We start from the raw sequence: 12,040 nt of genomic DNA on the forward strand, positions 1-12,040 counted from the left end.
GAGAGAGAGAGAAGATGGGATGGAGAAAGATGGACAGAGGGAGAGGAGGATGGAGGGAAGGAGAGAAAAAAGGGGGAAAGACAGTTCAGACAAAAGCAAACAGGTATTTTAATTTTATCTCTGGGGCTCAGTTTTATTTTAGTATAGTTGGTTTCTTAAAAACATTGTTTCCTGAATTTAAAAAGAATTGTGTGTGTCTGGGGAACAGCGCGGTACTGGGGTCCAGTGTTATTTCGTGGCACACCGTGGTGGTATTGAGGATCATTTCCGGGTCATCTCTATCGTCAGGGACAACGTCCTCCATCAGCCTGGGTACAGTGGGAATGACCGGGGGCGGAGCGATGAAGGCAGCCTTCTTGGCCTTGAAGAGAAACCTGGGGCGAGAGAGCGAGGACAAGACAGCTTAGGCAGAGAGTGAGATAGAGTAAGAGGCTTAGAGAAGGGTTAGAGTAATACACAGGGAGAGAGTGAGAGGCTGAGGGTGAGAGTGAGAGAGTGAGACAGGGAGAGAGGCTTAGGGAAAGTTAGAGAGTGAGACAGAGAGAGAGGCTGAGGGTGAGGAAATGATGAGAAAGTGGCTTAGGGAGATAGCGAGAGAGTCTCCAGAGGGAGAGAGTGATAGTGGGAGAGAAGAAGGGATGAAAGAGGGTGAAAGAGTGATCACCAGTCTCTAATAACAGCACTCAACCTGCACTTTGCAGTTCACCAGGGATTAAAATACAGACACTGTTGAACATTCTTGACTGCCAATATAAAAGGGAAGTGATAGGAGAGAGAGACTAAAAGAGAACGAGAATGGTGAAGACGTGCTGAAGAAAAAAGGAGAATAGGATGGAAATCCGTTCTCTCAGCTCGGAAAAATGCCCTCTTCAGTAATCGCATAGCCAACGTAGCAGCACAAAGCAGGACCAGCAGAAAACACAAACAGCCCTCACCCTCTCTTCTTGCCCTTCTCTGAGGCTGCGTCCTTCTCGTTCTCCCCTCCCCCCTTCCCCGCGCTCTCCTTCTCCTTCCCTGGAATCTCCCGCGGCTGGGAGGGCTCCTTCTCCGTCCCCTCGGCCTCCTTCCGGCTGGCGGACTTCTTGAGCTGCTCGAACTCGGAGTCGGGGTCCACCTCCTGCACCTCCTCCTCGGGGTTGGTGAGGGGGTGGGTCAGCGGGGTCGTCCCCGCGGGCACCCTGAAGGTCTCGTGGAACTCCACGGGCATGCTGAGCCGCATGAAGAACATGTCGGTGTTGGCGTTCTGGGAGCCGAACGTTCGGTGGGTGACCTTCAGGCAGGGAGGGCTCTCCACTGTGCCGTCCACTCGGGACACCTGTCAGGAAAGAGGAGGAGGCAGCAGGAACAGGGGGAGGAAGAGGAGGTAGGAGGTCAGGAGCAAAGGTGGAGAGAAGAGAAGGGCAAAGGGAAGCAAGGCAAAAGGAGAAAAAGTCAGAGGGAGAACAGAGGAAAGCAGAAAGGCAAGTATTAAAAATGAAACTCCTTCTACAGTATATGCAGCTGTATGCCTCCATCCCTTTGTTATTTGATGGCTGTCAGCAGCCATATCACTCTGCAACTCACAACTGGCAGCCCACTGGAGCTCAGCAGGTGTGAGCCTGATCAGTACCTGGAGGGGACTCCTGGGAAAGCTAAGGTTGCTGCTGGAAAAGGTGTTAGTGGGGCCAGCAGGGGGCGCTCACCCTGCAGTCCATGTGGGTCCTAATGCCCCAGTATAGTGAAAGGGACACTATACTGTGAACAGGCGCCATCCTTTGGATGAGACGCTAAAACCGAGTTCCTGACTCTCTGTGGTCATTAAAAATCACAGGGTGTTTCTCGAAAAGAGTAGGGGCGTAACCCTGCCATTCTGGCCAAATTTCCCCCTGGACCTTACCAATCATGGCCTCCTAATAATCCCCATCTCTGAACTGGCTTCATCACTCTGCTCTCCTCCCACAGAGAGCTGGTGTGTGGGGAGAGTACTGGTGCACTATGGCTGCTGTCGCATCATCTACAGTAGGTGGATGCTGCACATTGGTGGTGGTGGAGGGGATCCCCATTACCTGTGAAGTGCTTTGAGTGGAGTGTCCAGAAAAGCGCTATATACGTGTAAGCAATTATTAATTATAATTATTATTTTCTTTCCTCCTCATTCCCTCTTTCCTTTCACATGTACAGTGCAGCTCCTGCTTTCCACCCCTCAATCTTTTGCTCCCTCTTTCCTTTCCTGCTAGTTTAGTCTGCCTCTTCCCCCAGTGTGTGTGTGTGTAGAGCACCTCCACGTGGTGATCGGTGGGCACAGGGTTGAACTGCGGCAGGCTCTTGCTGAACCACATGGTGATGTCTCTCTTCATGTTGATGGCGAAGGGCTCAAAGCCTTCCTGCAGGCCACAGATGGTGAAGTAGCGCAGGCTGCTGACATCCTGGCCCAGATTGATCCGGCCCACCTGGGAGAGGCCCAGGCTGCACACCGGGATGAACCCTGGAGTGAGAGAGAGAAGGAAGAAAGGAAAGTCTAGTCGTTTGACCCACTTTATTGAAATAGAAAATCAAAAGGGGAAATAAATCAGATCTATATGTCCTTGAAGCATCCTACTCATCTCCTACTCTCCCTCCCACTGTCCTCACCCTCTCCCATCTCGATGTCCTTGAACGCCTGCTCCCAGACGAGTACCCTACTCCTGCCCTACTCTCCCCCTCCCCCTCTCCTCACCCTCTCCGATCTCGATGTCCTTGAAGGCCTGCTCCCAGACGAGTACCCTACTCCTGCCCTACTCTCACCCTCCCCCTCTCCTCACCCTCTCCGATCTCGATGTCCCTGAAGGCCTGCTCCCACATGAGTATCCTACTCTTGCCCTACTCTCTCCCTCCCCCTCTCCTCACCCTCTCCGATCTCGATGTCCCTGAAGGCCTGCTCCCACATGAGTATCCTACTCTTGCCCTACTCTCTCCCTCCCCCTCTCCTCCCCCCCTCCGATCTCAATGTCCTTGAAGGCCTGCTCCCACATGAGTATCCTACTCTTGCCCTACTCTCTCCCTCCCCCTCTCCTCACCCTCTCCGATCTCGATGTCCCTGAAGGCCTGCTCGGAGCCGGAGTCGCTGATCAGCAACTCTCCGTTGAGGGTGAACATGATGTTCATGTCCACCAGGTCGATCATGCAGCCCACGACATCGCCCGGCTGCCAGTTGCGTCCGAATGGCTCACTGCCCACATGCCAGCGCTGGGCCTGGGCACAGAGAGAGAAGGACGGGCAGGGAAAGACAGCGAGAGAGAGGAAGTGAGAGAGGCTGGGAAGAGGTGTGGTATGGCAATCTGTCACAGGCAAAGATATCTACAGTGAACACTCTGCACTGGAGCCCTACTTGAAGTGACTGGGAATTATTTACTGAGGTTTCCTGCTATGGTTCACACTTTAATACCTTCCATTCATTACTATTTATTTTAATTATAAACATAGCAGCATGAATAACACATGCCTTATGCATGGCACGAAGTGCTTTGGATCCAGTATTCATTTGTTACATTTCTGATGCGTCTCACGATCTTATCTAGCTTGCTTTTTGCTACTGTAATTTTAAAATAATCAAATGTATAATTACCCTTTCTCTAATAAAGTTTTTTCAACTGGACTGAACTGAAAGGTGGAGAGAGTCTCACCTTGTTCCCGTTGAATACGTAGGAGAGATCGTCAGCACCAAGTTCAGTGTCGGCTCGTACGTTGGGGCGCGCCCAGCCCACCCTCATCTCACCCACTGTCACCGCCTCAAACTCGAAATACCACTTCCCACTATTCACCGCGTACGACTTCTCCGCACGGAACACGCGCACCTTGCACGAACGCCCATGGCCAGGTCCATGGCCACCTGGGAGAGGGGCAGGGTGAAAGGAAGGTGAGGAGGGAAAAGTGAGAAAGAGACACAGGCCCAGACTGCAGCAGAGAGAGATACAGAGGTAAACACAGAGAGAGAAAGAGAAACACAGTTTGGCACACAGACACAACATTACAGAGACAAATGTCTAGAGAGAGACAGACAGAACTACAAACAGACCACTGATATGAAAGACAGACAGATGCGTATAGATTTACAGAACTACACACACAGAACAATGAACTGAAAGACAGACAGATGAGAAGACTAAACTACATAAAGACCACTGAACTAAAAGACAGATGAGCAAGTAGACCGGATTACAGAAGTACACACAGAGCATTGAACTGAATGACATACAGATGAGAAGACAAAACTACATTTAGACCACTGAACTAAAAGACGGATGAACAAGTAGACCGGTTTACAGAACTACACACAGAGTACTGGACTGAAAGGCAGACAGATGAGTACAAATTTACAGAACCACACACAGAGCACTGGAGTGAGTAGACAATAGATTCAAAGACAGACAGGTAACAGAGAGGACCCTCACTGGACTCCTGGTCGGGTGGCTCGATGTTGTAGCCGTAGCCGATGAGAGTGCGGACAGCCTCGCACACACTGTCACGATTGGTCTTCTTGGTGCGCTCATCCAGAAGGTTATAGGGCACCAGCCGTGGGTTCCTCTTGTTCATGATGTCCTGGAGGGAGAGGACATGCGTCACAGGGATGGGCAGGGAGGTGGAAGGAGAGGGGAAGTACAGAAGTAAAGAGCTAGGAGGAGTACAGGAAGAGGAGGAGTGGGAGAAGGAGGCTAAGTGTGTGGCTAAGGAAGCTCTCTCTCTTGTTCTCACCTGGACTATGCTGTAGGTCCAGCCCTGCCTGACACGGTCCCTGGCCCACACATTGTGTCCATTTTCTGCCAATCGGTCCACCAGCGTGTTCTGGGCAGGGGTCAGCTTCACATGGGACAGGTCCAGAGGGGCTGGCTTGTACCCACTGCTCATCATATACCTGCACACGGAGGGACTGATGCATTAGTCTGGCGTGGAATTTACAGTGCCTTGTAACATGTCTTGGGCTGTATTAGTCCAGGCAGCCCTAATAACTGTGTTAGTATCAGCAGTACTTTAACTACAGCAATAAGAGCAGCAGTATGAACAATGGTAACAGTATTACTTTGAACAGTGGTAACAGTGACAGTAGCAACAGTAATCATAGTCACTGTATTTATATCAGCTGTACTATGAGCAATAACAGGTAAACTGTGGCTGCGACTCCAAAAGATATGTGTCTTGTATCTATGTTAAGCATCTGTATAGTTCAATCATTCAAGTATCTATGTTAAGCATCTGTATAGTTCAATCATTCAAGCTTTCACTTCACTTACGTCTTGGGAAGCTTGATCTTCTTCAGGTTCTCCTCTGCCTTCTCATCTGCCATGCCAACATGGCAGCCGAGAGCCAGCAGGGTTCTGCATGGGGAAGGGCAGAGAAAGCAGAGCGTTCTTTACCGTACAAAATCACCGCTGTCATTTCACTCATCCAGTAACTCGAGAACAGAACACCAAAGAGCAGAACATCACGCTCCTCAGGAAATCCAGTTCACCTTCTTGAGAGCAGTGCTCATCAGCTGAGGAAATCAGAATGCTAGTGGTACTCTGGGTCACACTACAGTCCCCAAACATCACAAATTTGATTGGATTTGATCGCAGTGTTCAATTGCTGCTTTATTCCGGTCCAGAACGAAATTAGAGGGAGATGAGGAGTGTGAGTAAGAGGGAGAGGAGGAATAAAGACAGGGTTCTATATACTATTTAGACAGACTGCACTGTAATAATTACCCCTTTATTGACACTTCTCACACAGGTAACATTAATTATTAGAGTATTATTGTATTTAATCATACAGATGGACATACACACACAAAATCCTGATCCAGCCTGAGAAGCTTATGAATGTATTTTTAAAAGGGGAAAGGGACAAAGCAGCTGGCCAATCCAGGGCAAAGTCAAGGTGAAAAAGGCTGTTTTACTTGTGTTCATATTATCCTAATTAAGGTATGTTTAAACATATGCCAATGCTTGGCCATCCCATCCCCACGACCTTGCTAAGCCCCAGTCTCCTCGTGCCAGGAGTGCTCGCTGGAGCCGAGCCTCAGACTCACTTCAGGGTCTCTCCAGACATCTGGAGGTTGTAGTTCCTCTCTGGCTCCGGCAGTCGCTGGAACTCCACGAGACAGGGGTGCAGCTTCTTGTTGTCATCTCGGAACTGAGGGAGAGAGAAGGTAAGAAGTGGGAGGGGGAAGGGAAGAAGGGAGGGGAGTGGGAGGGACAGGGGGTGAAGGAAGAGCACAAACTGCAGTGGCGATCAGGGTAGTTGCAGTACCATGCCGTAGGTCCAGCCCTGCTCGATGCGTGTCACGGCCCACAGCTCGTGGATGTTCTCTGCCAGCTTCTCCCGGATGCGCTCCAGATGGGGGGGGAGCACAATCTGCATGTGATACATTACACAGTACGTACAGTAAACAGCACCTTCACAAAAGTATGCAGACACTTGCACAGGTTTCACATGTGAGCTCCGTAGAGTGTATTCTACAGTGTGTAGCACTGCGCCTGTCCCGTGTGCTCGGTAGTGTACAATTTACAGACGGTGTTATACATTACCTGCACAGTGTCCACGGGGCAGGGCGTGAAAGCGGTGTGTGTGAGTGACTGCGTGGGCCCCAACAGATTGCGGATGCCATCAAAGTCATGCTTGTACTCCTTGATGGGCTCAATACGCATCCTTTCCTTGGGCAGCAGGGCCTCATAGCATGGGGCATACCCTGGAGGGGGCAGGAACTTGAAATCGCCGTGACGGCCGCCCAGGAGGAATCGCACTCTGAGAAAGACAGACAGCCATAAGATTCCCTCATCTTCTTTTTTCACACACCCACGGTGCTACACAGATCACCTTCCTGGTAAATCTACCTATACATCTACCTGAGAGCCTTCCCAGTCTGTCTCTGCCAGACATGGTCTCTATGTCTCTCTCCCTCGGTTTGCCTGTCTTCCTCTGTCTCTCTCGATTTTCCCTGGTCTTCCCTGATCTCTCTCTCAGTCTTCCTTGATTACTCTCTGTTTTGCTCGATCTCTCTCAGTCTCTTACAGTCGTCCTCGGTCTCCTTCAGTCTATTTACCCCTCCCAGTAATCCTGTCTGGGTCAATTTCTATCTCTTCCTTTCTCCCACTGCTTTCCAGTCTCCGACCAGACCTTCTGACTCCCTTCTCTCTTTCAGTCTTCACTTGTGCCTCAAGACCCCCAGGCATTCCCAGTCTGCCCAGCCCTCTCTAAGGGGGGGCAGGCCCGTGTTCCCCCAGAATCTTCCAGTCCAGCCCCCCTTCTCTCCCTGTGTGGCCAGTGGCTCAGATACTCACTTGACTCCAGCCGAGAAGCTGACGACAGGGAAGAAGAGTCCGTCCAGGTTGAAGTTCTCAAACATGCCTTGCACCGGGTGCCCATTGATGCGGAAGGAGATGCTGGGCACGCTCAGATCCAGGCAGCAGCTGACAACATCGTCTGCTGCCAGGAGGTGCTGATTGGGTGAGGCCACCACGCGAGGAACACGCCCTGCAGGGGGGCAGGGGGGCAGGGAGAGAAGGGTGGAGAAGGGCAGACAGGAGAGAGAGACAGGGGGCAGGCCAACAGAACGAGAAAGATAGGAAACAGGGATAAACAGAGACAGAGACAGGAGACAGACACACAGAGGAAGAGAGAAGAACACAAAATAAGGAACAGTAGAAAAGGGAGAGAAACAGAAAAGGGAGAGACAGAGAATAGGGGAGGTGGTTGGAGACAAAAAATGTTTTAATGTTCAATTTTCTAGCCATATCTACTGTATTTATTTATACAGTATATCCGCATTTGGTTCTGAATCCATGCATATTTGTTCAAACTCATCATGATCATTCGATTCATCATTATCAACCCTCCTCTTAACTCCCTGCCAGCATAGCTCACCTGACCACAAGTGCAGGCCGTCAAACCCGTAGGAGTAGAGGTCGTCCCCGACGCCGTTGCTCCCCCAGCCCTCGCCCCCACCGGGATAGGGGCTGTACCCCTCGGTCAGAGCCCAGCCCACACGCAGGTGCATCGCCTGCGCCGTCACGAAGGGCTCCACGTAGTCCACCATCACCTCGAAATACCACTTCCTGTACTGCGTGGATCCCTCGCACGTGCCCAGGAAGATATTGGGCCTTACACTGCAGAGACAGAGAACAGGGGAGAGGGCTGTGGACGGGGCCTGGCAGAAGTCCGATAAATGCTCCGGGGTGGAGAAAACAGAAAAGGGGGTGGGAGTCAAGGGCTCGGAGACAGGCTTTTACACACATTCTCCTGAACGTTTAACAGACATGTCTGTCCAGTGTATACGGCACATAAAAAACACACAGGGGGAGGAATGAGAGTCCAGGCATGAGGGTAATAAGGCCAGAGAGAAATACTGAAGGAGAGAACACACAAAAAAGAGAAACAGGAGGCAGGCAGACAGGCATGCAGTGGACTGGAGGACAGACAGACGGGCAGACAGTTCTCAAAGCTACCGTACTCATGAACAAGCGGCTCCTCTTGTTGCATCCTTCTTTGCTCTCTTTTTCTTCATTAAAATTAAAATCTGACTGTGTTTCTATGTGCATTTCAACAGGAATCCCCCGACAGGAAGTGCCCATCTTTTACCTGGTGACATAGTTGATAATGTTGGTCTGCAGAAGAAGGTCGCGGCCCGGAAGGAGATTCTCCGTGATCAGGTTCTGATTGGATCTCACAGCCACACCATTACATACACAAAGAGAGCACAGCACATCCAGCACCTGCCAGACCGGACAGAGAGAAGCAGAGAGACGGGGAATCATGGGGGGGGAATCATGGATTATACTTGAACAGAGGGTGTGTATTAATTCTTCATCAGTTAAAAGAGGTAGTATGTCCCCTCTATACAGAGCTTGTCCACCATGCGTTAAGTGCTAGCATGTCACTTATAAATACCTAAGACATGTACAGTATAGTACAGTATTAGTGCAAACCAGAGGTCCAGAGTGTGTGTTGTGTGTTAAAGTACACTGTGTGTACTTTATGTATTTTTGTATGTTGTGTGTGTACTCTGTATGAACAACCTGAGTGCACTGTGTATGTAGTGTGTGTACTGTGTGTACACTCTGAATGTGTGTAGTGTGTGTACTGTGTGCCCTCCACCTCCTTGCCTTGTGGTTGCGGCCATGTTTGTCCAGCAGGGAGATGATGGACTTGATGTGGTTCTCCTGGATGATGTTCAGAACCTCAGGGCTCTCAATCAAAACACAGTACAACACCTCCAGGATACCTACAGACAGAGAGGAAGAAGAAGGAAGCAAAGGGAGATAGGTAATACACTAATATACTTTGTGCAGAGACATACAGGGAGAGACAGACAGGAAAGATGGTTCAATCCACTGGAGACATTCAGACACAAAAACAGACATAGGAGACAAGGAAGGGGAAAGTGAGAGATCAAAGCAGAGAGAGAAAAATCCACAAAGAAACAGAAAAGGGGCCAGTGACAGTACCAGAAGAGGCCTCCAGTCGATCCAGTTTGCTGACCAGCCAGTCCAGGTTGTCAGAGAAGAGTGCGCAGTTGGCCCGGTTTCCCCGGATCAGAGAGGCTGGAGGGTGAGACAGAGACAGTCACTCCACACATTGTGCACGGTGAGGGCAGAGTCAATGTGGAGTGTGTAAAAGCACAAGAACGTATTCTTGTTACGAAGTAAATCTGTCCATCTTACTTAATTCAGAATGCTTTGTTGAGTAGTATCTTATTGATCAGAATAACTAAATCATCTAAGTATAGCTGAAAATGCACTGCAGTACCCAGCAGCTCGTAGAGCAGGTTGACAATCTCCTTCCAGGACTCGGCTGCCTCCTCGCCGGCCATCTCAGAGAAGTGTGCAGCTGTGTTGTAGACATTGAGCCGGTCGATACACTCCAGCACCAGCGCGATCATTCCCTGTACATACAGTGTCACAGAGATGATGAATACACACCAACTGATACACAAAACTGACACACCAAATGTTGCTGGTTCTCACGGTGACAGACACACTGACACTGAATCACACAGTGCCTGACTGATTGACACTGAATCATAATAACTGACACTAAACCAGACAGCGCCTGACACACTCACACCAAATTACGCAGTGACTATCCGACACTGAATCGCAGTGACTGTGACACACTGACTGACACTGAACCACACAGTGACCAACAGATGCTGAATCACACAGTGCCTGACACATTGACACAGAATAACACAGTGACTGGCTGACATGTTGTCTCACACAGATGATGCCTTGTGTGTCCGTACCTCCTCCTGGAAAAGGTTCTGCCTGTTCCTGAGTGACCTTAGCTTGGTCTGTTTCTCCTCGTGCTCCAGCTCCTCCTCCGGTGGGCAGAAATAATTAATGAGATCCTGAAGGCTGAGGACCACGGAGTCCAGTGGCAGAGCGACCGGAGAAGAGGACTTGTTCTTCCCACTCAGAGAGTCTAGACCCCTGGGACACAGAGTAGGGAGAGCAGGATGAGAGGAGAAGAACAGAAGACAGAGATGAACAGACAGAAGTAGAGAGTGCTACGTGCTTTATGCTCATTTGGTATTCGTGACTGTGAAAGGACTCCTTAACCTCTAGCATGGCATCGGAAGACCTACACAGAGTGACCCCCTTACCTTTGGAGAAATAGAGAGCTGGCACTGGTGTAATAACCTTTTAAATCCTCGTATGTCCGTAGCCTGCTGGCTTGCCTGCCTTTCCCTTTAGCCTGAACCTTCACCCTGAACTGTGGGCTCCAGAGGGCTCCCAACGCTTTCCCCAGTGGAGCACTGGCTCCTCGGAGATCAAGCCCGCCAGTGGAACCAAACCTTATTTGAAAACCTAAAACTACTGACGGGCACTGAGCATTATAAGTGACCCACTTTGGAGCCAACTCTAAAACTAACCTTCACCAAGGCTGAACTGGACAAACATTCTCGTTTCATTGTGAGACTTTCATCAGTGTGATCTCACTACAAGACAAGATCACTTCTACTGTGTGCTAAACCTATTCAGAAAGAATCCTGATGAAAAGTAGCTACATTACATTCCCCTCAAAAGTAAATGAATGCATTTCCTAACTGAATGCATACTGTAATTCATGCTTACTTTCTATGTGCAGTGTCCCTACTTCACCCTCTAGTGGCTAAAACTAACATTCCCAAGATCAAGCTGCTCTGTCTAAACACTGGACATAGTAAATAAATCTACGCCTAATGATATATGTTCAGCCAGTCCTGTGACACTGCATTTCAAAGTCCCAGATACTGCCCAGTGGTAACTGATATACCACACTGATGTCACTGCCATCAAGATGTCTGTCCTGTACATGGAAGTATCCATGTACAGTCCTGGAAGTATCCTGGACTCTCTCGGGCAGCTCAAGTCTCCAGTGGATCTCTAAGGGTTTCACCACACTTATGATCTTAAGTACTGAACTGACTGGATGACATTCAGGTGGTGTTTTTAAGTCTGGTGACAAAGGGTTCCTGAAAAACCTGCAGGACCGGGCCCTGAGTTCTGGAGCTGCCCGACCCTGGTCTACTGCCTGGGCTGCCTGTGAAACGACTCCCTTACTTGATGAACTGCCTGAAGAGGCCGGTGGTGCTGTAGATCATCCGGGCAGCCTGAGACTCCTCGTGTTGAGAGCGAGACAGAGACAGGGCATCGTCCATGTGGCCCTCTTGGTGCAGGATGGCCTGCAGGGAGGGGCAGGCAGGGAGAGCAGATGTAAGGCAGAGAGAGAGAGAAGGAGGAAGAGTAGGTAAGAGACGGGAGATAATGTGAACTACTTCATGATATGAAATAATGATCAGATTGAGAAATAACAAGAAGAAACAGACCCTGACCATGTACAGGCTCAGTGACCCCAACTAGGACAAAGACACGGGATGACACAGACAGACCTTGCAGCCCCTAAAGGACTGGCACTACTTTCTCCCAGAAATAGGAAATCTAATCCCAAAATTCCCACACTTGTAGAATCAGAACACCTTCCAATCCTGCTAGGGGAGGAAACTCAATAGCGCTGTAGCCCAGTATGTGGGGAACAGTGAGCCACTGAGCAATAATATTATTATTAT

General features: G+C 49.9%; 1 protein-coding gene across 23 annotated transcripts in view; it reads right to left on the bottom strand.

Moving 5' to 3' along the window:
• Positions 1-12,040, bottom strand: part of ryr1b (ryanodine receptor 1b (skeletal)) — a 114,288-nt gene that overhangs the window by 74,721 nt on the left and 27,527 nt on the right. For all 23 annotated transcript variants that reach the window (XM_088627805.1, XM_088627821.1, XM_088627820.1 and 20 more), the window contains 19 exons: positions 11,535-11,656; positions 10,235-10,421; positions 9,739-9,874; positions 9,438-9,533; positions 9,096-9,214; positions 8,572-8,705; positions 7,858-8,099; positions 7,275-7,467; positions 6,522-6,738; positions 6,244-6,348; positions 6,023-6,126; positions 5,247-5,330; positions 4,711-4,870; positions 4,410-4,557; positions 3,642-3,847; positions 3,036-3,210; positions 2,259-2,464; positions 936-1,315; positions 245-374 (listed from right to left, as the gene is read on the bottom strand). In XM_088627805.1, coding sequence (XP_088483931.1) covers positions 245-374; positions 936-1,315; positions 2,259-2,464; positions 3,036-3,210; positions 3,642-3,847; positions 4,410-4,557; positions 4,711-4,870; positions 5,247-5,330; positions 6,023-6,126; positions 6,244-6,348; positions 6,522-6,738; positions 7,275-7,467; positions 7,858-8,099; positions 8,572-8,705; positions 9,096-9,214; positions 9,438-9,533; positions 9,739-9,874; positions 10,235-10,421; positions 11,535-11,656 — 3,144 coding nt within the window. The remainder of the gene's footprint in view (positions 1-244; positions 375-935; positions 1,316-2,258; positions 2,465-3,035; positions 3,211-3,641; positions 3,848-4,409; positions 4,558-4,710; positions 4,871-5,246; positions 5,331-6,022; positions 6,127-6,243; positions 6,349-6,521; positions 6,739-7,274; positions 7,468-7,857; positions 8,100-8,571; positions 8,706-9,095; positions 9,215-9,437; positions 9,534-9,738; positions 9,875-10,234; positions 10,422-11,534; positions 11,657-12,040) is intronic.

The sequence above is a fragment of the Lepisosteus platostomus genome, chromosome 4 (genome assembly GCF_059453375.1).
Source record: "Lepisosteus platostomus isolate fLepPlt1 chromosome 4, fLepPlt1.hap1, whole genome shotgun sequence".
Lineage (NCBI taxonomy): Eukaryota > Metazoa > Chordata > Actinopteri > Semionotiformes > Lepisosteidae > Lepisosteus > Lepisosteus platostomus.